This window comes from Lissotriton vulgaris, chromosome 7 (assembly GCF_964263255.1).
Source record: "Lissotriton vulgaris chromosome 7, aLisVul1.2, whole genome shotgun sequence".
NCBI classification, from domain to species: Eukaryota; Metazoa; Chordata; class Amphibia; order Caudata; family Salamandridae; genus Lissotriton; species Lissotriton vulgaris.
The window spans coordinates 379,211,874-379,237,488 of NC_141695.1; the positions used below are offsets into that span (position 1 = coordinate 379,211,874).

General features: G+C 46.4%; 1 protein-coding gene across 1 annotated transcript in view; it reads left to right on the top strand.

The window, feature by feature from the left end:
* The window catches only part of EPS8L1 (EPS8 signaling adaptor L1), a 215,434-nt gene that overhangs the window by 165,178 nt on the left and 24,641 nt on the right, over positions 1–25,615 (top strand). Inside the window, exons 9-17 of the mRNA XM_086930318.1 lie at positions 375–427; positions 781–907; positions 9,106–9,194; positions 9,616–9,690; positions 13,304–13,452; positions 14,580–14,721; positions 17,433–17,482; positions 22,819–22,915; positions 24,642–24,785. Coding sequence (XP_086786444.1) covers positions 375–427; positions 781–907; positions 9,106–9,194; positions 9,616–9,690; positions 13,304–13,452; positions 14,580–14,721; positions 17,433–17,482; positions 22,819–22,915; positions 24,642–24,785 — 926 coding nt within the window. The remainder of the gene's footprint in view (positions 1–374; positions 428–780; positions 908–9,105; positions 9,195–9,615; positions 9,691–13,303; positions 13,453–14,579; positions 14,722–17,432; positions 17,483–22,818; positions 22,916–24,641; positions 24,786–25,615) is intronic.

Consider the following 25,615-nt stretch of genomic DNA (forward strand, 5'->3'; position numbering starts at 1 on the left):
ATTTTCGTTCCTGTGAGTGGTTGTGTATGCCAGGACCAGTGCACTGCTTTGCCCGGGGGCCTATAATGCTGTTAAGATGACCCTGGGATAGCCATCAAAACACAATACGGTCATGATAGAGAAATATGGCGATGGATGGATGCTACTGTAGTAAATTTGATCATGAGTCCCACTGTCAGTGTATACTATAATAAGGAAAACTGATGGTGAAAACCATGGGTCCTACTCTGGGTATATATAATAGCAAGGAAGGCGGGTGGTGAAGGAGGATGAGTGTAGCTGCAGTGAGTACGTTCCTGATAGAGGACAGTGAGTGACACTACATCCATGTGACAGTAACAAACATCCCACTGACATCCCTTTTTGTGTTTCAGTGGACGGATCTCACCAGGTGGATTCCACAGCACTCCGCTACGAGAGGGAAGTGGTGAGTATTAGTCAACATATTGATCCACTATTGACCAGTCCAGCTCTGCTGATTCCATTAGACAAGCTCACACAATCCCTACTCATGGAATCAATAGGCAAGGCCCAGGGAGGTAAAGACAGTATTTACCAAGGATCACACAGTATGTGCAGGTCAGGAAGCCAGAATAATGGTTCCTAACCTTCCTGGGTCTAAATGTGACAGCATAATATCCACCAGCCAACACTGGCCAGATTACTTGATTTGGGAGTAACCACATTTGAAATGTGCATGGGTGGGTGGGACAAGGCATTTGATGACTAGACCCTGACTCTCTCTTCTACCTCTTGATCCAACCCCAATACCTGATTTAGGACTTGCTGAACCACAACTTCGATGACATCGAGAACTTCGTGTCTAACCTACAGAAGTCTGCCGAGGCCTTTAAAGTCTTGGACCAGAGGAAAAAGACGAGGAGGAACAAGAAGTCCAAGTCTGGGGGTAAGCTCGCCAAAACCTGGGTTCTCGAGGGTTCAAACACAGGTGCAACCATTTTGGGTGTCTCGATTTTCCGATGTGTGTATTTTTTTTTATGGTGCCTCTATAGTGCTTTCACAAAAGCGCTGTACAATACATTATGTGAGGTGGTATATTGTCAGGTGGTGATCAAATATTATATAAAAGTTCAAAAGATCAGGAGACCAGCCCCCTGCAGCATAATTGACAAGGGAGTCGAGAAATGCCAAACACAAAGTACTTTGATTACACTGGATCTGTTGCAGTGTCTAAAAGACTCAAAACATACAACCCCAAAAATCAGAAGGGTAGAAAAGAGCTTGATGGGGTTCAGTGTCCCATGTCAAGCGTGAGCAGCATGTCGATGTATATCTCATGTGTGCACCTCAATGTCCCATGTGGGTGACTCAGTGCCCCATATCACGTGTAAGCATCTTGCTTGTCCCCTACATATAAGTTATTCAGTTCAGTGTCCCCATTCACACGTAAGCATCTCAGTGTCATATGTTATGCCTAAGGACCTCACTGTCATGCGTACAGGTCAATGTCCTGTGTCACACGTGAGCACTTCATTGTCTCTATCATGAGCGTGCAGCTCAGTGTCCCATGTCATGCTTGAGCATATCAGTGCCTTGCGTAACATATGAGCAGCCCATTAGCGCATGTCTCATCTCAGTCCCTTTTCAGACCTGTGACTCACTGGTCCATGTAAATGGTAAACATTGCAGTGCCTTCTCCCATAGATGAACAGCTCAATGTCCCATGTCATATATGAGGACTCTGTGTCCCAGGTCATGCCAGAGCTGCCTCTGCACTTCGGTGTCCCATGTCGCACATAAGCACCACAGTGTCACATGTCATACTTGAGCTGCTCATGCAGGGGTACACCATTTCATGCATTAGCCACTTAGTGTCCCATGCCATGCTGAGAACCTCGGCGTCTCATGTCACATATACCCACCTCATGTTATGTCTCTGCACCTCGCTGTCGCATGTAAAAGGTGGGCTGATCACTGTCGCATGTTCTACATGAGCACTTCAGTATCCCACACCACAAGTGAGCCCTTCAGTGCTCCATATTACAACAGTCACGCCTCTGATCCTCAGTGTCGCGTGCCTACTGCTCCCTCGCCACACATGAGTATGTCAATGTCCCATGTCACTCATGAGCACCTCGGTGTCCCAAGTCTAGCATGAGCATCTCCAGTGTCATGTCTCTGCACCTCAGTGTTCCATGTCCCACCAATAACCCACACAATACGCGAGTATTTCCGTTATCCATGTCACACATTTGCTCCTCAGAGTCCTGGTTTCCTGTCACTGAGACTCTTGACATAAGTAGATTACTCCTGATCCACTGCAGATTCACAGAGGTTTGTCCAAATGGGCATCTCTATGCACCTTGACTATTGCAACAATAGCCACAAGGCACTAGGCGCGATTGTCACCAGAAAGTTCCAGGCTGTTCTTGAGTGTGCAGCACTCTGATCGCGTCACCCCATCCCTGAGAGTAGCTCGGCTCTTCTTGAGTACATGGCCTCTCTGAAAGCAGATCTCTGATCACGTCACCCCATCCCTGAGAGAAGCTCGGCTCTTCGTGAGTGCATGGCCGCACTGAAAGCAGATCTCTGATCACGTCACCCCATCCCTGAGAGTAGCTCGGCTCTTCTTGAGTGCGTGGCCACTCTGAAAGCAGATCTCTGATCACGTCACCCCATCCCTGAGAGTAGCTCGGCTCTTCTTGAGTGCGTGGCCTCTCTGAAAGCAGATCTCTGATCACGTCACCCCATCCCTGAGAGAAGCTCGGCTCTTCTTGAGTGCATGGCCGCACTGAAAGCAGATCTCTGATCACGTCACCCCATCCCTGAGAGAAGCTCGGCTCTTCGTGAGTGCATGGCCGCACTGAAAGCAGATCTCTGATCACGTCACCCCATCCCTGAGAGTAGCTCGGCTCTTCTTGAGTGCATGGCCTCTCTGAAAGCAGATCTCTGATCACGTCACCCCATCCCTGAGAGTAGCTCGGCTCTTCTTGAGTGCGTGGCCGCTCTGAAAGCAGATCTCTGATCACGTCACCCCATCCCTGAGAGTAGCTCGGCTCTTCTTGAGTGCGTGGCCGCTCTGAAAGCAGATCTCTGATCACGTCACCCCATCCTCGAGAGTAGCTCGGCTCTTCTTGAGTGCATGGCCTCTCTGAAAGCAGATCTCTGATCACGTCACCCCATCCCTGAGAGAAGCTCGGCTCTTCTTGAGTGCATGGCCTCTCTGAAAGCAGATCTCTGATCACGTCACCCCATCCCTGAGAGTAGCTCGGCTCTTCTTGAGTGCATGGCCTCTCTGAAAGCAGATCTCTGATCACGTCACCCCATCCCTGAGAGTAGCTCGGCTCTTCTTGAGTGCATGGCCTCTCTGAAAGCAGATCTCTGATCACGTCACCCCATCCCTGAGAGTAGCTCGGCTCTTCTTGAGTGCATGGCCTCTCTGAAAGCAGATCTCTGATCACGTCACCCCATCCCTGAGAGTAGCTCGGCTCTTCTTGATTGCATGGCCGCACTGAAAGCAGATCTCTGATCACGTCACCCCATCACTGAGAGAGGCTCGGCTCTTCTTGAGTGCATGGCCGCACTGAAAGCAGATCTCTGATCACGTCACCCCATCCCTGAGAGAAGCTCGGCTCTTCGTGAGTGCATGGCCGCACTGAAAGCAGATCTCTGATCACGTCACCCCATCCCTGAGAGTAGCTCGGCTCTTCTTGAGTGCATGGCCTCTCTGAAAGCAGATCTATGATCACGTCACCCCATCCCTGAGAGTAGCTCGGCTCTTCTTGAGTGCGTGGCCTCTCTGAAAGCAGATCTCTGATCACGTCACCCCATCCCTGAGAGTAGCTCGGCTCTTCTTGAGTGCGTGGCCACTCTGAAAGCAGATCTCTGATCACGTCACCCCATCCCTGAGAGTAGCTCGGCTCTTCTTGAGTGCGTGGCCACTCTGAAAGCAGATCTCTGAGTGGCCACTCTGAAAGCAGATCTCTGATCACGTCACCCCATCCCTGAGAGTAGCTCGGCTCTTCTTGAGTGCGTGGCCTCTCTGAAAGCAGATCTCTGATCACGTCACCCCATCCTCGAGAGTAGCTCAGCTCTTCTTGAATGCATGGCCTCTCTGAAAGCAGATCTCTGATCACGTCACCCCATCCCTGAGAGTGCTACACTGGTTGTTGAATTAAGAGAAGTCTATCTCTAAAACCCTCCTGTTTGTCCTCCAGAGTCTCAGCACTGAACTTTAGCCAATGGAGTTCCATGATCCACCCATGCATTCCACCCATGCAGCACGCGTCACCTTGTGCGCCCAGGTTTAGGTTCTCTCGCTCTATTCTAAGAGGGAGATGGTTCTTGGTGTGAGCACCAATGACACGGAACCAACTCCCATTGAGACGCTGGCATGTAAGTGTTTAGAAACATACGAAGTGTCAGGTCAGGTTATTTGGCCTTTGTATGGTACATGTCTGTCATTAGTATGGCCTTCTACCACTGTAGGTTCTCTGCAGCTCCGGGGTTTCACTACAAACTGGAGTCCGAGTTGTCCTGTGATGTTGAGTTCTATTCCTAATCCACCCCTACAACTGTTTTGGTATCTTCCAAATCCCTCCCTTCAACTGTCACAGTTCCACATAAGAACTAGAATGCAAAGAAAACCAGGACAGGTTCAGACGTTGAGAGCATTGTGGAACCCAAGCAAATCTTGTGATTACTGTAGCTGAATGGCAGGAAAAAGAGCGGAAGGAGACAATCAACCTCCTGCCTGTCACTCGGAACCAACGACTGACTTTGTCTCAAGACACAATTTAGGATGTCAGTTTTGTTGTTTACTTGCATGCTTTCTATGAGCATTGTTGGCTTAGAGATACCACTTTATTTCACATTTCCATGGTTACAGAATTCTGTTACAACAAAATGCCCTTTTCAGATACTCCAGGAAGAGTGACAGACAGATCAAGTCATGTGCAACTCCTGTCCCTTGAGAGCGCGCACTATATCTGCAATATCGAGCTTTCAGGGCCCAATCACTCCACCCCACACTGGCTTCATCTGAACATTTGACTTATCTTTTCAGGTTCTGCAGCATCCTCAAAAAGAGGAGCCTAATAAAGTGTATGTGCTGAGGTACTTCTGAGCACATAGGGCCTGATTATAAGTTTGGTGTAACAAACGTGACATGCTGCAATTTGTTGACCCTGTATGGTCCACCCCGTGCACTGCGTTCTCTGGGGAAGCACTTGGTCACTGTTCCCCGGGTGAAGCATTGTCGAGCGGGAGGCCGCTCCTTCCGCTACTTGGCAGCCAGATTGTGGAACTCGGTGCCGGTTCATATACGTGGACTGGAGGGTCTGTTGGATTTCAGGAAGGCCATTGAAACACCTCTTTCCTCCAAAATAGTCTATTCTGGCCGTTGTTATGTTAGAGCTTCCCGCTGAGGTATCAGTTCTATTTCTCTGTTGTTGGAAGCGCCGGGACCCCCCTTTGCTGGGGCAGCTGAGCGCTATATAAGCTTCTATAGCATAACATAGCATATCCTATCCGCCGTATTACAATTCCATTATATCCTACGGAACTTGTAATACAGCCAACGGGATATCCTTCACGTTTATGACGAGTATCCCATTTGCCAAATTAGTAATCATGGCCCGAATCTGGAGCACGGTGTTCAGTTCATAAGGCCTCACCTGCCGTATTATGTCCAATTCTATAGGACATATCTGGAATATTGTTATAGGTAAGTATTGTGTCCAGTACTGGTGGCCACATATTGAGTATTTTGTCTAGGTCTGTAAGATACATCTAGAATATTCTGTCCATTTCTGCAGGCTACATACTATGTCCAGTTCTAAAGGACACATCCTCAGGTGGATGGAAGCTATTCAAATATAGACCACAGGAAGTTGACTGAAATACTGAATGAAAGGTTCGTTAAAAAAATGTGCAACAATCTAAATATGCCAACACTGGCAGAAAAGAGTGTTGGGGGAATTAATGGAATTTTTAAAATGTATTAATGGAATATTCACGGTGCAAAAGTCTATGTATGCAAGACAGGCTGCTCAGTGTCTGAGGATTAACATTAGAGTCCCTTTCCACCGAAAGACTGATGGGTTTGACTATAATTTCCCATCAACCTGTAGGGATTTGTATTACATGATCTTATTTCAGACACACAATTGATGTTAAGTGGTTTTATTTCAATTGTACTATTGACAATATCTAGTTTTCTTTCAAGGAGGCTGTTAAATATACATGATCCCATTTTAGAAGGTCTGTTTCTGGATACCTAGTTCATTTGAAAAGCACACTTAGATTTCATGATTCAGTTTTAGAGGAAATATGTACAAGATTTCATTTAATTTCAGAATGACTATTAACAATATGTGAGTACATTCCTGGGCGGCGGCTGCCGCCTGGAGTCTTGCCTCGCCCAGTGATTGCCCGGCTACTTAATTACAGGGATAGAGACCTACTTCTGCAACTGTTCAGGACCAAGTGCCCATGGCAATATGAGGACAGTGTCATCTCGGCTTACCCAGACTACATGGCCAAGGTACAACAATGACGTAATTCCTACATGGCGATTAAACAATAATTATGCCGGATAGGCCTAAAATACGCTCTCCTTTTTCCTGCCAAATTGAGAGTAGTGGAGGTTGAAAAACTGCACTTTTTCCAGATGGCTGAGAAGGCGTGGTCCTGGCTGCACTTAAAAGGAGTAGAAATCCAAAGCCAGTGGCTGAATAGGAGTCTCTGAGAACAAGGCAATTGAGGCAATGAAGGTCGCATGCCCCTCTTACCCCTCCCCACGCATGAGCAGTCAGCCAACGAATATGGGTGCAGGTGGTGGCGGAAGTTCGTCAGTACCAGAAAAACGAATTTGCTGCCATGTCATCGGATCATGGCACAGACTCCGAGGTGGACAACACCAGATTTTGCGCTTCTGGTGAGACGGAATGACAGGGCCTAGCATTGACATTTGTTCTGGTAGATGACCTAGTGTAATGAATTGACTGCTTGCATTAGGAGTTGCTGTTCTTGACCCTTAGAGTCAGCTGAGGAGAGCATAGGGGTAGGGGAAAAGCTGAGGATCATTCTTGTGCGCAGAGTCCAACTGGCTGGACTGCAAATTGCCCCCCCATGCACCCTTGTTTTCCGAACTAGAGATCAGTACTGAGGCAAAGGCTAATGGGGCATGCATGGATATGCCGTTCTAACATGGCTGGGTGCATGTTGTGCGCTCAGCCAGGGAACGGGGAATTGGGTATTTTGATGTTATTACAATTTTTTTTTAGCTGTTGGGGGAGCCGATATGCACTGGCTGGGCCATACACCCTGCACAGAGAGGCTTGATGTCAAACACACATGCTTGAGGGTGTGAATATTCATACTTGACACCTCGTGGCGCGAGGCTGAATTTGACCACCAGATGTGCATGGGTCATAAGTGCTGGCATAAATACGTTTACTCCATTGGACTATTGGCTCCATACTCCCCACTGCTCCCCCCAAGGACCTTGCCAAGCATACAAACAATCACATGGCAGCAAAATGTGACAACATGGAGCGAAGCAGGAATAGACTTGGCGGGGCACCTGTATACTAAGAGCACGTTGGGCTCCTTTCAGGAGTTGAGAGATATATAAGGGATACCACTGGGCTAGTTTATGACACACAGCATGTTGCAAAATTCTGTTGCTTCGCAGTGCGGAAGTCATCTATCTTGGCTACCCCTATAGGCAATACTCTCTTGCGGGGTGCACATACAATCATAACGGCGTTATATGCCGCCCTCCTTACACAATATCAGAAGGTAACTGCAGCGACTAGGGAATGCTGGGCAGCAGACCAGAGAATGGAATTTGATGACAAACAACAGCTGTGTGCCATACAACATGTAAAGGATATCTCACGAAACCCTAGGTTACGGTATCGGCAATTCATTTATTTTCATCAGGCACACCTCAGACATGCGAGAATGAAACGTATGTTCCCTGGAGCATCATCGGACTGCCCTAGTTACAGGACGACGGATGCAGGATCCTATCACATGGTGTGGGACTGCCTGGTGATACAGTGGGCTTGGGAGAAAGCTCTGGTGGAATGCAAAGTACCACCTACACAGCGTATTGTTTACCAAGCATCAGATCTAAATCCAAGGGGGACAAATATCTACACAAGATTATCCTGTGCACCGCCCGACATGAGGAGCTGGCTACAAGCGCTACTGAAATGGACGAGGGGGGGATGGATATCACTGCCTCGATTAGAGCTCGAACTGTACTAACCAGGTTGGGTTGTCAAGGGATGCATTTATCAAATACATGGAGGGTAAGAAAGAAGGGCGCACTCCATGAGCCCTACAGGGTTATCACAAAGGAAAGGAGTTCTATCATACATTATATCTCAGATGCCTTCCCCACACAGATGGACAGTGACCTCACTGCCCTGTACTCCCACAGATAGACTCCTCATCATTCCATCCATACACCAGGGATCTCGCGGACCTTGGGCATGTGGTATCATTATATGAGCCATGCTGGGTCCTTATGGAGGGTTATGCTCATATGGAATCCCAAAGGGTTTTCCCCTCTCTTTTGTTACATAGGATATGATGTATAATTGTGTAGAGTACCACTGTGCCACCATATTAGGTGTAGGTTGCATTCAACAACATACTGTGCGAAAAATGTCTCTGTAATCGCAAATTAGCTACAATATTGTTTCTACCACTTTGCCAATGTAATGCCTGCATTATGATGCGCCCCCAACACGCATGGTTTGTTTTCAGGTGATAGCCCACGTGTTTTGTTCTTGTTTGATATAACCTTAATAAAGAAATGTAAACAAAACAAAAACACTTTTTGAGTACATTTTAAATATCCTGTTGATACATGATTTTAATTTCCGAGACACAGTTTATGACGTATTTAAATTTACAGGTATTTTCAGTAATACACAATTTCAATTTAGAGTGATTATTGGCCATAGGATCTGTTAAACTATGGGTTATTACGTTTCATGTAGGATATAATTGATGATATTCCATTTGAGTGATTACTGAAATTTGGGATGTAACTTCAGGTGGACTGTTGATATGTATATTGAATTTCTGAGAAGAAGTGTGTATAAACAGTGTCTGCTTCTTTTCCAGAGGGTCTGTTGACGATAAGAGCCAAGCCTCCTCCCTTTGAAGACTATGTCGATACCCTTCAGAAATTTAAATACTGCTTCAGCCTACTGGTAAGAGAAATCTGAAGGCACCAGATTAAGAAGTTCAACTGCTACAGCCTGTCTTGACAATCCAGTTCCATAGAAACCCTACCCTTCATGTCATTGACTCTCTCCCTGCACTCACAGCTATTTACAGCCACAAACCCAGCAGGTTTCCTCATAGCTTAGTTGGCCTCCACCCTCTCAGACAATCACAGCATAAAGACAAAGACAACCATCATTTTGTTCTGAAATTGATTCATCTTCTGGTATGATCCTCCGAAACATATAATTAGTTCAAGGCGTTCCAGTGCAACACAGACATAATGCTCAATGCAGTGCAAATAGCCCTTATCGCCACAGTTTCTAAAGATAGATCTCTGTGCATGTGATAAGGTAGCCTTACTTTAGAGAGACATGCTGACATGGAACTTTTGTTTTCATATTGCAGGCAAGGCTGAAAACAAACATCGTGAACCCCAGCTCTGCAGAACTGACCCAGTTCCTGTTCTCACCCTTGAAGACGGTAAGAAATGGACATCTTTGCCTGTCCCAGAATTATTGTCTTCTTTGACCATCTATCTAAGGAGGAAATACGCTGCGCTGTCTGTTCATTGTGTTCCATTGTCTCTCAGCCAGGCTCTAATCAACGTCCATCGGTCTGTCTGTTCACTATGCTCTTGTCTCTCAGTCTGTCCACAGGGTGACTATATTATGCTATGTTGGCTGCTTATAACAAACACACTACACACTGAATCGTCTCTAGTCTTGGCCCTCAGGGCGATACATTGACAGCAGGTGGTGAGTTTGAAAACACATCAGGAGGTGGCAGTCATAGTGAAATATTCTGGCTGCCATTAACACATACCTTATGAATAGATCACATGTCTAAGCATTCTCCTTGGGAGTCGAGCCTAAGAGCAGAGGGCCTGGCATTCATACTTTCCTCAGAGCTATAAAGTGTCCCTGTGGCGCTTTCTGCCGAGATGTTGGCACCATAAGAGCTGCCTTACTCTGCGGCCTTCAGAAGCGGGCAGTAGTTTTTACTCTTGTCTATAGTCCACTCTGCACCCTTTGACTACACTGGGGTGCAGACTCATGCTAGTGTTTACGTGTAGAAACCCACCCACCACGCCTTACACAGTTAGGTTGATGTATTGACCGTCCTGTCCCGTGCAGAAGCGGTCGCTCCCCTCACCTCCTCTGAGCCTGACTTCACATCGCACTGCCTCCTCTGAAGACGCTCTGTGCACTCCGGTATCGTAGCGCTTTGAATCCTCTGAGACCCCTGTGCCCCATTACAGCAGCGCTTTATCTCCTCTGAGTCGTTTTGTGCCCCGTGATTATTACGTTGCGCCTGGAATCCTCTGAGACGATTGTGCCTGCACTACAATCACGCGCTCGCCTGCAGGATATTTAATAGCATCGCGGTTGGCTTTTGCAAAGTATTTTTATTGTCTGACTGCTGATTTGCTAATAGCGCGACACCACTGCGGCCTAGAATTACATTTCACCCATAGCGCTCCATTGTTTGTTTTGGTTGCTGCCATTTTGTTTGTTGTGCCGTCCCAGACCCTCCCTCCACCTCGCTCCCGCCTCCCAGCTGACCCTCCCACGCTCCGCCCCCCTCCACTCTTCATTTAAGACAAATGGTCCTACGTGCAGCGTCCACGCGCTGCGGTCGCGCCGAAGGTGCACCAAAGTTAAGCCCGTATTCAATATCGTCAAAAAATTCACCAACCCCACCGCAGCCTCAAACAACATCACACCCTCCCAAGACCTCTTCGACTCGTTATCCTCCTTCTTCTACAACAAAATTGCCGGCATACATAACAGCTTCGAAAACAATACCAACGAACAATCCTACCCACCCCCCTCAGAACCTATACTGCCCTCCAACAATCTCAACGCCTGGAACCCAATCACCACCGAAGACACCATCCGCCTCATGAATTCCATCCACTCTGGCTCGCCAACCGACCCATGTCCCCACTATATCTTCAACAAAGCAGACTCCATCATCGCACCCCACCTCCGTGATATTATCAACTGTTCCTTCAACTCTGCTACCTTCCCAGAAAGCTGGAAACATGCCGAAGTCAGCGCCCTCCTGAAGAAACCCACAGCAGACCCCTCTGAACTCAAAAACTACCGCCCAATATCCCTCCTCCCTTTCCCGGCAAAAGTCATTGAGAAAGCCGTCAATAGCCAACTCGCGGCCTTCCTCGAAGACAACAACTCCCTCGATCCCTCACAGAACGGCTTTTGAGCCAAACACAGCACCGAAACCGCCCTCATCGCAGCCACAGCCGACATCCGAACACTACTGGACAACGGAGAAACAGTGGCCCTCATTCTACTCGACCTCTCCGCCGCCTTCGACACAGTCTGTCACAGCACCCTCATACAACGCCTCAACAATATCGGAATACAAGGAAAAGCATTGGACTGGATCGTCTCCTTCCTCGCCAGAAGAACCCAGAGAGTACGACTTCCCCCATTCAAATCAGAGGCTACCGAAGTCATTTGCGGTGTACCACAAGGTTCATCACTCAGTCCCACCCTCTTCAACGTTTACATGAGTCCACTTGCATCCATCGCGAGTCAACACAACCTTAACATCATCTCCTACGCTGACGATACCCAGCTGATCCTTTCCCTCACCAAAGACCCTAACTCCGCCAAAACCAATCTTCACGAAGGTATGAAAGAAGTTGCCGAATGGATGAAAACCAGCCGCCTAAAACTTAACTCAGACAAAACGGAGGTGCTCATCCTAGGATCATCCCCCTCTGCCTGGGACGACTCATGGTGGCCTTCGGCTCTGGGCACAGCACCCACACCCACAGATCACGCACGCAACCTGGGCTTCATCCTAGATTCTTCACTCTCAATGACCAGACAAGTCAACGCCGTCTCATCCTCCTGCTTCAACGTACTTCGTATGCTCAAAAAAATCTTCAGTTGGATCCCCTCCGAGATAAGAAAAACTGTCACCCACGCACTAGTCACGAGTCGACTGGACTACGGAAACACCCTCTACGCCGGAATTACAGCCAAATTACTGAAAAAACTCCAACGTATCCAAAACGCATCAGCGAGACTCATTTTGGACATCCCTCGCCAAAATCACATTACCGGCCACCTGAAAGACCTCCACTGGCTCCCCGTCAACAAGAGAATAACATTCCGTCTCCTCACCCACGCACACAAGGCCCTCTACAAGCTAGGGCCCGAATGCCTCAACACTCGACTATCCTTCTACACACCCACCCGCCAATTAAGATCCTCCGATCAAGGCCTCGCCGCAATCCCGCGCATCCAAAGATCCACCATGGGAGGTAGATCCTTCTCCTACTTGGCGGCCAAGACCTGGAACTCACTCCCCACCCACCTCCGCCTTACACAGAACCACATCTCCTTCAGAAAAGAACTTAAAACCTGGCTATTCGATAAATAATGAACCCCTTCCCCAAGCGCCTTGAGACCCTCTGGGTGATTAGTGCGCTATATAAATTCTGAAACTTGGAACTTGAACTTATTGACACATCTTCCAACTCAGCCTGTCTGTCTTTCCAAAGATGCTCTGAGTACCTCGTGGACATTGTTGTAGCTGATGTGCAATTGTCACATCTTGTGCAGCTGAGCAGGGCCCCTACAAATATGTTCAAGCACAAATCTTAGGGCCTTATTTAGATCTTGGCAGATGGAATACTTTGTCACAAATGTGACGGATATCCCGTCCGCCTTATTACCATCTCCATAGGATATAATGGGAACGTAATATGGCGGACGGGATATCCTTCACGTTTGTGATAGAGTATTCCCCTCCGCCAAGCACTAAAACAGCCCCTTTGTTACAAACACCAAGTTGACTCCGTCGCAGCATCCTCAAGGATGCTCTAAAATCACATATAGCGACTGTTGTAGGTACCTTCTGTGCACTACTAAACACATTGAGCCTCACCTGAAGCCCATAGTACCTGATTGCACCATAAACAGATTAAGAGCTTGGCACAGAGAGATAAAAGGCTGGGGATTGTGCTTTCACAGTCTTGTCAGTAGTAGTCTGCACCTTAGTGTGCCTTACGTTTATCTTAACACCAGCTTTAAGCATGGATGATTCCTCAATGTTTTAGGTGGTGGACAGCTCGGGCGGTTTGCAGCTAGCACAGGAGGTGAAGAGTCCAATGCTGACCAAGGAGGCCATCATTCTGCTGAAGGAGTCCCTGGACGACAATCAGATGGAGCTCTGGCAGTCCCTGGGGCCCAACTGGACCAAGCCAAGGTATGGGGTAACTTGGAAAGAAGACTCATAGCAGGGAGTTATCTAACAAGAAGGTCTCAACATGTGAGAACAGCTAACAAGGGATTCCAAGAAATGGGAACAACGTGCAAGGGTATCCCAAGGCTGGCATAGCATACAAAGGAGCAGTGAAGCATGAGGATAACACGCAAGAGGATCCCAAGGCACGGGGATAACATACTAGGGGGGCACAAGGCCTGGGGATTATATGCAAGGGGTATTGGGGAGTGGGGAAAGCATGTAATAGGGTTGCAGGTATGGGGAAACTTGCAAGGGAGTGTGGACCAGATGTACGAAATTCCAATTTTGCATTTCCTAAATAGCAAATCCTAAGAAATCACCATTCAGGAAATGCAAAATATTCCAGTACAAAAATAGCGATTTTGTAATAGCGATTCCTACAAAGTTGTTTTAGTAGAGAACCGTCAGAGCAACTTTTCACCCTCCTGAGCTTGATTTGAAAAATGGACCTTAGAGCTGGTATAGAGTGGAATCTCAGGCTGCTGACGTGGACCCAGTTTGACAGGCCATTGAGAGCCACCACATTTCTAATTTCACTGCAGGGTGGATTGATCCATCAGTACAGCTGAACTAAGCTCAGGCCTATAGTTCCAACTTCAAAAAGGGAACCAATTTCAAAGAAAAAACAAGCAAATTAAATAAAAAGATTCTGGGTGGGAGGTTGATTTCCTGGTATACCTAGAGCACCAAGTGCTGGAAGCTAACTCAGAGCTCTCAAGTTCCCTGGGTCCACACATGAGTAGTTTAACTAGTCCAAGTTTTATGCTTGCTTTCTTGAACTCATAGTCCTGAATTGATAATGGGATAAACAGGCCTAATTGATGGTTGGAGATAAAACCTAGCGAGGATGACCTACTCACTCACTGGTGAATTTGGGAAGCTTGAGAGCTCTGCTAGACACAGTCTTCCCCCTACACTACATGACTATCTTCTTCGGTAATACCTTAGCCATTTTAGATAGCTTGGTTCAGTCAAGTTTGTGTTTTTTCAGGATGACCATGAGGGATTGATGGTGGGATCATGACACCTCCATGTTTCAGAGGCCTTTGTGTCCAGCAAAAGTCACCTGTGTCTGTCCTTCTTTACAGGGTGGAGTTTGGCCGAGACTACGCCATGCCGTACACACCCACGTTCAAGAGTGGCTGGGTGCCCCCACAGTTCGATGTTGATGGCAAGCCCTGGGAGGACCCGGTGGAGGTGCAGCACCGCCATGAAGAGCTCAGAGCACAGGTAGGAGAGGCACGCCATGGCAGGTTTTCCTCCCTCACCTTCATTTCTCACACATGAGTAGTGTTTCACCACCTGTTTCACGCTTTTCTTCTTTTGTCTCTTGATTGTTGCACTTTTCTGCGCCCTTCCCCCTACTTACTCTTTCTTTGACGCATCTACCCACATTTACACACAATCTTTTATACAACAATGACAGCGGAAAAGATTTTAGTTTTCAGTCCACTTTTGTATGGGTTGTAGGCAAAAGGTCAGATGATCACAACAATTCTTGCCACTAAGACACTGCTCAAATTTCTATACATCATTATTTTCAGGTGACTTAGTTGAATTGGATCAGTTGAAATGCACCACTAGTACAACTCCCAGAATTCATTCAGTTCCTAAACTGAACTCCAGGAGTGGTGCGCTGCATCCTTGGTGACATGAAGTCATCTGGTAACCTACCTCCCGCCACATCTTGTCTGTCCCATCACCTGCCGCATTTTGTGAGTCAGTACATTAAAGTTGTTTCTTTGATTCTACTACTTTTATGCATACTTAATCTGAACACTTAGGGGTAGATGGACTAAGGTTCCTGTTTTCATTTCTTAAATAGCGACTCCGTAGGAATTGTCATTCAGGAAATGCAAAAGGATATGCACAAAATTTGCGATTCCCTAAAAGCGATTCCTACAGACTAAGAATCGCTATTAGTGAATCACAAATAGGAAATGCCATTGCATTCCCGCCTATGGGCAAAATAGGAAATGGTTTGCATTTCCTAAATTTAATTTTCCGCATAGGAAATCTCAATTTAAGAAATGCAAAGCCAAGGGTGCCTCTGGGCTCAAGGCCCCCCGGGAGGCACCCCGAATTTCCTACAGTGTAGAAATTGCAATTTGCGTCGGGTTTTGGCCCTTGGTACATCAGAAAAGGACATTTAGTATTTCTTAATGGCCCAAAATATCGATTCGGCCGGTTAAGAAATGCTAAATGGCTTCATTCATCTAGGCCTTAATATCTAGACCCTTGCGTCTCCATCATGCCTAACGTTTGCTCCCAAATACAGTCACTTCTTTTTCCAAAGCCATAGATGCCAGCTGGTGTCATGTATTGTTGTATGACACCTCTAGTCCATCCTGTATTTTTAAGCCACATCTGATTGCATTCTGGAACTTGTGGTTTTATTTGTAACATTGTAAGTACAGGTTAAAATTCCCAACATGTGGGCTCTCTCTCCAGATTCACGTTGTTGCTCCAGATGTGGTGCCCACTGCACATGTGATGCTGTGGTTGAAGGGCCATAGTAGCATTCCACCACCACCTTCACAGGTGCACAATTTTTTGGCCTTACCAAGTCCCTCGTCCTGTACCCGCTCACTTACATGTCAAAATTGTTAATTAACAAGAAGACTTATAACTTTTTTCAGAGAAAGGGGTGGAAGCTTTTGGAAACCCTCACCTTCCCATCCCTGCCTCCTAACCCTTTGGGTCGGTTTAATCTCTGTAGTTACTAAACGATGAGGATTCAGAAAGGGAGACTGTGAGCTTATGAGTAGTAGGGTGTAAGTGGCACTTACCTTACTTCCACCTCTACCGGACGGACACACCCTGTCGATACTGAGATAGCATTCATAAGGGAAAATTTATTTTCCATTGGTCCAGATAAGGGCATTTTTTATGTCAGATTATGTTTTATCAAAAAAAGGGCTAACAATTGGTATTGCTAGACCAACTGGCCTTTTAAATATCCAGAATCAGAATGAAAGCCACGCCCCTTGCTCCCCAGCTCGCCGATGCTGTACCTTAGCACACACCCCGGAAGCATCAAGTAGCCTCGGCTGGACGTCCCTCGAGCGGTCCTACCCGCGTGACCACGAGCTGCTCATGGGTGCTGTGAGGGGCTAGCATTCGTTTGGAATGGTACCTCGAAGCAGGGTGCAGTGATAAATAAAGACAGTTCTCCTGCTCATTGGAGCTTTGGATTTATTTGTACCTTTAGTGTTGAGAGCAAGAGTCACTGTGTATCCCTGCACTTCAGTGGCCCTGAATAATCCGCTCATAGGCTTTGTGGCCCCAAGAACTTCAATCCATCCCTGCCCAGCTGGTGATCGCCCTTTAAGCTCCAGTGGTACAAGGGGTTTCACCCTGTGTACTGTCACAAAGCCAAAATTACATTGACGTTAAAACTGAAAAATTTGGAGTCAAGACGACTATGGTTGAGGTGTTAAGCTGTGGGCGGTGAGAACATCTAGGCTCCCTCCAATTGTGAAGCAAGAAATGGCAAGTTATGCAGAGAAATGCAACACATTTTGTGATAGTATTGTTTCCTTATTGTGTCGTTTTCTGCACAAGTTAACACTGTTAGCACCAGTTAAACACCCAAATACAGCAATAAGCCATAAAAAGGGGACCAGTCAACCTTTCCGAAGGGCCTTCTACTGCACCGCAACAAGTGTTGCCAAGTTTTTAGTAACTTTTGTTCTGTTTGAGATAGAAACAAAATTTATTTTTATGAAAATCTGCAGTCTGCAGCAGATGACGGATTATGTGGCAAATGTGGCAATCCATAATTGTGTAAAAAAAAAATCCACAGCCACAACATTGTATAATGACAGTGGCTCTGCCTGTTTCTCTTACTATATTCTTTCTGACCTCTCCTCTGTTTTCACAATATGTACCATTTCTCCTCAGATCACTTTGACCTATTCACTGTATTTTTTCCCCCTCAGCAATCAGCCAGCCAGATCGTCCGGCCCCCACCCCCACCCACCATAAACGGGTAAGTGTAAAATACTACAAAAAGAGTACATTTACCTACTGTATGAGGGGTTGGGTTAAATTTAAATTTAAATATATTACATGGGATATGTATTTATACCATACGTGAAGCAGTGTGGTGATGGCAGTCATGTTGTGATGCATGTTTTTGTCCCAACTTCAGCCATACAGCCTTTCAGATGAGGAAACACTCAGCGCTCGGTTAGGAGAGGGTTAACAGTGCTTCTCTTTGTCTCTGGAGAAATATGTGGCAGACTGACATATTAGTCTGCTTCTAAGCTTCTAACAGAAAGACGGTTTTAGATATAACCTGTGCTCTTTTGTCAATTTAACCGAAAGCAACCCCCCAACTCCCTATATTGGGCGCCTGGACAACACCAAATTGAAAACTTTGCACCACTAAACCATACGTCTCTCACAGTGTTTATCGCCCACACAAAGAGGGTAGAATAGTCTTCATTGTGATGTCAATGTCTAACAAAACGCTCTGTTCATGTTGTATGGATTTACCTCTCACATGGTGCAGTTGACGGGTGTATTGGGGATCGAATCAGACCACTAATCAGCAGAAACTAGAGAGACATTGGCGAGTCCACCGTCTTTTCCACCTCAACAACTGTAACCATACCCACAAATAGCTCTGCTGTCCCCTGAAAAGCCCTTGCCTACCAAGTAAGACAGCACACTTGCACTGTTTCCATGTTCCATCTCCTTTATCAAAGTGCTCTCTGGGGCCAAAATGTGTGCCAACAATCAACATTAACTCCTACATAAAATAAATAAATGTAATGTAATCGGCATTTGGGTGTTACGTGGGTATATCAAACAAACTCACATGCCCACTGTTCAAATTTTTTTTTTTGTCCCTATACTAATTCACCACTAATCCTTTTTGGGCTCAGGAGTAGCATGCTACCGTACTCACTGAAAAGCGCTTCAACGCCTCGTCAAGGCTATTTAGCTATTTTCATGCTGTAATATGCACCATGTTTTTGCATTCACTTTATAATTTCTACTTGATTAGAGCGGATTTCGGAAGGATGTTTAAGCCACACCTGAACCTGTCTGTATGTTCACCTGTGGCCTCTGGGCCAAGATTATTCTCCCTGCATGCCAAAGACAATTTATTTTATATATACACCTTTACGAAGTCAAACTAAATTTATTTCTTTTACCCTTATTATATGCTGTTATCTTCTATTATAAGTCTCTGCCTCGATTATTTTCTATGGCAGGTGTGTTGCAGCACCAGTGGCTGGCCATGTGTGGTGCTGGGCTTGCTCCATGTTTGAGCGGGAGTATATTTACTATTGTTCTAGTCCTTTTTGGTTGTAGTAGCCCTATGCTTGTAAATTTGGCTCTACCTCCAGATACTTTGTTATAAATTTACACTCGGAAATGGTGAATAGCCATAAGTATTACATTACAAGGTGTAAGAGCGGATTTACTCCTGCGCAGATTTACAATTGTGAATAGGTTTTATAGTCATAGGTTTATGGATTGCAATTTGTAGTAAGTGATACTACTCTAGTACTACTTTACATACTACAAAATCAAATTGTGCCCCCTGATTTTTTAAATTCTTTGTTAAATGTGTTCAACATACAAGTTTATAAAACAAAGACAAATGTAATGGTACATAATAAAATCAACTCATCTTCCTGAAGACAACAAATAAGATTGCAAAACATTATTTGTGATTTTTTTTTAATTAAAGGACAGTACATGGCATAAAATTAATAGGCAATCCGACTTCTAAACACGACTAACACTCCATAAATGAAAAATGTGTTTTCAGACAAATGTAGGTTCCAAGATAGCGAGTTTTGTGCTGTTTAATCAAAAAATGTTCCCACTGACTAATCAAACAAATGTGCCAACAGACGCAACATAAATGCAAACTGTTGAACACATTTAAAAGTTTCAATAGCTGCACAGTATAGATATGTAGCAAATACACTAGAAAGTTGGTTCAAAACCTGTGGTCCATGGACACAGGGGGTCCACAACGGCAAGTCAGGGGGTCGACTGCTTAGAAAATTAAATAATAATAGCACAATAATAAAGAAAAGGTAACTAAAGAAGCAATATGTAAAATGTGGCGTTTTAAAACATTCTGTAAATAGTAAGGAGTTTGGAATTGGAAGATAAAAGTTATGTTGGTGTCCTAAGATTGATTCATGGGAGCAGTGCAAGTAGGTCAAACAGAATATAGTATGGAAGATGGGTGGCCTCATTGAAATTTTGAAAAACCTCCAACCTTCCCATTAAAATGTAGATTTTTATTTTATTTGTGAATTAAATACAATATTTCATCAATTGTGTATTTGTATAATGAGTGCTTGTTTCCATATTTTATGATATTGTTTTGCGGTTCAAATTGCTTAGGCCTGGGTCCCCATGTTACAATAAAGTAGGGGTTCCCGTATTCCAATAGTGATTCAATGGGGGTTCCCGGATCCAAGCAATGATTAAGTGAGGGTCCGCAAAGTCAAACGGTTACGAATGTATGTATGTATACTTGTAAAGCGCACTGTTACCTCGTTACGTGGTGTCCTGGCGCTGTATACCGCTGGGGAACCCGTCCTGGCTTTCCCTGTGAGAGGGCACCCCCAAGGTGAAGCTGGGGCCGTTGTGGAGATTAAGCAAGCTATTGCCCAGAGTTGCAGAGTGGGACCCATGGTTAGCGTAGGCACCTAGGGGAGAATTATCGAGTCCGCGGACATTGACCCAAGACCCTGCCGCGTCGGGAATTGAACCGTGGTCCCGGGCCGACTTCTGCTTCAGGGTCTGCCGCTTCTAACCAGTGAGCCACACTTCTCCACACTCCACACTACTACTACTAACCTCTGGTGGGCACCCGCTACTGCAAGTCCCCATATCTTTTAAGGGGAGGGTGTATGTATAAAAATCGTCACGTTAGACAAAGAAAGCCACCAAGAGACATGTTTATAAAATTGCATGACGTTTCCAGATTTATTTCCCTGAGACATATGTAAATATATGGTAAATCTATGAGCTCTTTTTCGTTTGTAAGCATGGCAGCAGGAAAAATGTCAATTTCTGACCTTTTCATGCATTTCGAATTCTTGATCTTCATAACAAGACACTGCACTGCGTTGAATGCCTGTGAGGTTGGTACTGTTCGGCATTCAACATATTTGCATTTTTTTGTGCTCAGCACACATATTTCACTACAAAAAGGAATTGTTCTGAAGCATTCAGCTTGATTGCATTCTGCAACCATCTCTTGCACCATCACATTTAATTTGCCATCTCAGATACTTTTCGGCCTCTGTGTTGTCTGCTACTAATATTGGTTACGCCTCACTTGATTGCGCAGAAGCTCATTTTTAGGTCTCGCGTACAACTTTAAGTTACCTGTGGTCAGAAAACCGCTTGTAGACCACACCCAAATCTTCTAGTGGGCTTAGAGCCCACCCATTGCTTACCATTAGTTGTCTCTCTTGAAATTTTCATTTTCTTACTCCGTCCTCAATATGCCCATGGAATATGAAGTATTTCCAGATTTACTAGGAATCGTAAACCTGTAAATGCGCCAGATTCTGACGTCAACGCAGGGGTGGCGTTAGAGAGCCGCAATGAGGAGAAATATTCTTATTTCTTATTGTTTTTTCCTCTTTCAAAAGATCTTGTAATTGTTTTGGAGCAGGAAAGTATCCCTTCCTGCACAAAAACAATTACTCCTACAACGCAGACACCCCTGCACAATGGCTCAATGTGAAAAGGGGAGAAATGTGCTGTATCTCATAGATATGGCGCATTCTTTGCTTTTTTTTCTTACGCAGAGCAACAAAGAAAGATTTCTTGCGGTTCTGCTCTGCGCCAAAACTCATAAATGAGGCCCTGTATGTACAATTTACAGGACCCTGAACTCTGTACCAACTTTAGTACCTTAACAATAAAACCCCCATTTCAGGCGGTTCCTCTAGGGCTAGCAGCACATCACGCTTAACCAATCATACTGTTAGCCAAAAAATCAAACTCCTGATCAAGCGTTCTCCTGATTTGCCCTGCAGGCTTTTGCCTTGTCCCTTCCAGGCACTTGTCGCCTCTTGCTTGGGGCTAACACTGTAACTCTCTAGCTGGCACTTGTTTACAGGTTGTTCATTTGATGCCCAATTGGGTTTTGCTCTTTATGGCTCTTTGTTCATAAAGATGTCACGTAGGGGTTAGACAAGGGTAGCATCTGATGTGCCTTGATTATCTTTTGGTACCTCTGGTACTGCCCCTGTTACCCCTGGTCTCATGGAGAGAGAATGAATGAATGAACTGATGGGTGGATGAATTTGAAAAGCGTGAATAGCAGCCCAAAGAGAAACGTAAAGGCAACAGAGGTAACTGCAGCAACATACTTCCTATATTAAAAATTATGTAAACAACCAGGTTTTAAACTCCTCCCTAAAGTGTGAACTGTTGGCAGTTTGACGAAGAGAAAAAGGGAGATTGTTCCAAGCCCTTCATGCCAGAAAGGCAAAAGAGCACCCATCCCTTCTTGCTCGCTTTACCTTCGGAGTCTTCTGGAGGAGCCTCTCTGACAAACTCAGCAGTCTAGAGGGCTGATTTGCTGAAGTCTAACTGAGAGATCAATGGGTCCTTCACATAAATAGATCCATGTGCCATATTCGCTTTGGTTCCGGCTACCAGTCTTAGCAGAAGGATGTGGACGTGGGTTAGTAAATCCTCAGAATGAGGTGAGCCTCTACATTCTGCACAGTTTGCAGACTCTTGAGCAAATACTCAGGAAGCCCAGGGTGGAGACTGGAAGAAGATCAAGAATTTTCCAGAGAGAGTGAAGTAGTGAAAGACATGGTCCAGTCACTGCAAGAATCTGAGGGCAGAAAAACAATTCATTATCAAATTTGACACCCAGATTCCTCACACCGCCACCTTCCTCACATGAAGACAGCAGGAACAGGAAGTTAGCAAAGTTGAGGGAGCCATGCTTATCGTCTGTGGTTCCCATTCCTTGACCATTCTCCATGTTCCTCAGTAGCAAAGGATGAGACAGGCGGCTGACCCTGTGATGTCACTGTGAGTCAGTGGGTGCCTGACGTCACTTCTGCTGCGACTGAAACTTTGGAGAATGGCCATCCATTCTTGGGTGATCTAGAATGCCAGTGGTCAATGTCTAATGCCTTGCCCGCACAGCTAGGTTCACTCTGTGCGAATAAGTGTAAAAACAAATTCTGAGGTAAATAAAATGAACATCTTTGAGTAATTTTATCAACTACTTTTCAAGAGACATTCATACATTTATAACTGGTCAATATTCCAGTACCTGCCCACACTGACTCTGCTTTTGTTTTCCTGCAGACATGGGGATGATGATGTCAAACGCATGAGCTGCAGTTATGATTTCGTCGCAAGAAATAGCAACGAGCTGTCAGTGCTCCAAGGAGAGGTGATACAGGTAGGGGAGATTCATGAACTAGAATTTGGAAAGTGCTGTTGCCGGCGGCAAAGATAGGCACAGAGACTTTGGGAGATGTCTTGCAACAGGTCAATGCTTGCATAAGGCTTGGACACAGTTAGCTGCACACTGCCTATCCCTACACTACCACCCCCCCTGTGGTCACCGCTCTGTCCCTTCTTGGTGTGTACTGCAACAACCAACTCCATGCACTCATGCGTTCATGCTCCCACCATCTCCATTCACAGTTCACGTTCCACTTCCTTCACTGTTCTGTTGTCCTCTGTGCTGACCTGGTGACCCACTTTGGCCACTGTCTCAACGAACCCACCCTCTCTGGGCAGTGACCTGACCAGTCGACTCTCATTGGGAAGTGCTCCCGAATGGCTGATCCTCAATGGGCATTGCCTCAACCAGCCTACCCTGTCGGGGCAATGCCCCAACCGGCCAACCCACTCTGGGAAGTGCCTCGACCAGCAGACCCTCTCTGGGCAGGCCCCCGACCAGCTGACACTCCCTGGACTGTGCCCCGACCAATTGACTCTCTGGGCATTACCCTGACCAGTTGACTCTCTCTGTGTATTCCCCCAACCAATCAACTCCTCTAGGCACTCCCCCGACAAGCCAACCCTCTCTGGCAGTGCCATGACCAGCCAACTCTCCCTAAACAGTTCCGGACCTGTCGACTCTCTCTTGGCACTGCCCCACCCAGCCGACCCTCTCTAGGGAGTGCCCTGACGAACCAACTCTCTCTGGGTGCTGTCCAGACCAGCCGACTCTCTCTGGGCACTGCCCTGACCAGCCTACTCTCTCTCGGCTGTGCCCCGATGACCCAACCCTCTCTGGGCTGTCCCTAACCAACTGACCCTCTCTGGGGAGTCCCCCAAACAGCCAAGCCCCTCTGGGCACTGACCCGACTAGTCGACTCTCTCTGTGCACTTCCCCAGGCAGGTGACCCTCTCTAGGGAGTGCCCTGACCAACCAAATCTCTCTGGGCACTGCCCTGACCAGGAGCAGCCTACTCTCTCTGGGCACTGCCCTGACCAGCCGACTCTTTCTGGGCACTGCCCTGACCAGCCGACTCTCTCTGGGCAGTCCCCCGACCAGCTGCATACTCTGGGATCTGGCCCGACTAGCTGACCATCTCTGGGCACTGCCCTAATCAGCTGACCCTTTCTATGCTCTGCCCCAACCAGCCAACTTTCTCTGTGAATTCCCTTGATTCCCTAGTTTCACTGCTTCAACCACCTCCAAACTCTGCCCTGTCCCTTTCCATTCCCTGCGTTGAACCCCGGTGCACTGATCCGACCCCGGCTGCACCGCCTCCCACCCTTTTTGGTTAGTGTTCCCACCCCCGTTACATACAGCTCTCACAACTGATGCACTCTAATGACCCCGGGTGCACTACTCCAACTCCTTTCATTGGCTACCTTAGACTTGCCCCTCAAAAGTGGGCTTCTATTTAAACCATTTAGTCTACGGCCCCACATTTTCTTTTTGATGTTGATTGTTATATGTGTTTTTTCCTGCATATTTAGTGCTTAACTTGGTGCCCTAGGTGACCGCCTCGTTTGAGTCTTTGGGCTGTGCTCCAATGCCTCCATGCTCTTCTCTGTCCCATGGCACACTGCTCTGAGTCCCTCAAGGCACTTTAAGGAACATGAAGAGAACTAAGTGTAACATGAAGAGAACTACGTGTTGTGTGATGTGTTTGCCTTCTTTCCAGGTCATAGACGACACCAAGAAATGGTGGAAAGTACAAAACAATTATGGACAAGTGGGCTACGTGCCATATAACATCCTTGCACCTGCGCCTTCCGTTGACACCTCTGAGAGCAGGATAAATGGGACCCCAAGTGTTCACTTTAAGGTATGTCCATGATAAAGTAATGAGTGCCAGGACCGGATGGACTGATGTCTAGGGATGTTGGGCTCAAGTATGCACATTTAAAAAACACTGAAGAGAGGAGCCACAGGGAAATACCAGCCATCGGTCTAAGAGTGACGTGGGTGGAAACAATTGATGCCTCTCCTATGATCCTACCGCCTCCCCAAGCTAAGCTACACCTCCCCTCCTACACTATCCCGCTCATAAGACCCTCTCCTTTAGTTTGGCCACTAGATCTTTACGACCCTCCCCAACTGCAGCAGGTGATTCAGATTAACTTGATGTAGAACATGTAAATCACTGAAAGTGTATCTATGTTATCATGCTTGTTTCTAGGGATCTTATTTTCTATTTATAAAAACAAGCACTGCCGCGATTTTAAGGGATCATTGACTACAGCTTTGAGTGTGCAAGACCCTTCCTTTACATGCTTTGGAAAAGCTAGTCTGTTTTCTTTATCAATGATGATGATGATGATGATGATGAAGATGATGATGAGAGATTTATAAAGTGCGACTAATACCCTGGGATGTCAAGGAAAAGCTTTGGTTGGCTGAGCATGACTGTATTGGTTGACAAGTTTTGCAAAGCTGGGCATTATGAGAGGCCTCTATAACCACTACAGAGTCCCAAAGATGAACCATAATATAGCATCAAAGTGGGGTTTGGGCTGCCCTTTACCCTTAGGAGCACATGTAGCGCACACTGAGAGGAAGGATGAGACGCTACTGTACCGCCTCTTCTCAGGAGAGCTGCTATACACAGCGGGGCCACTCCTTCTCCCACCTCGCTGCCACGTCCCGGAACGCCCC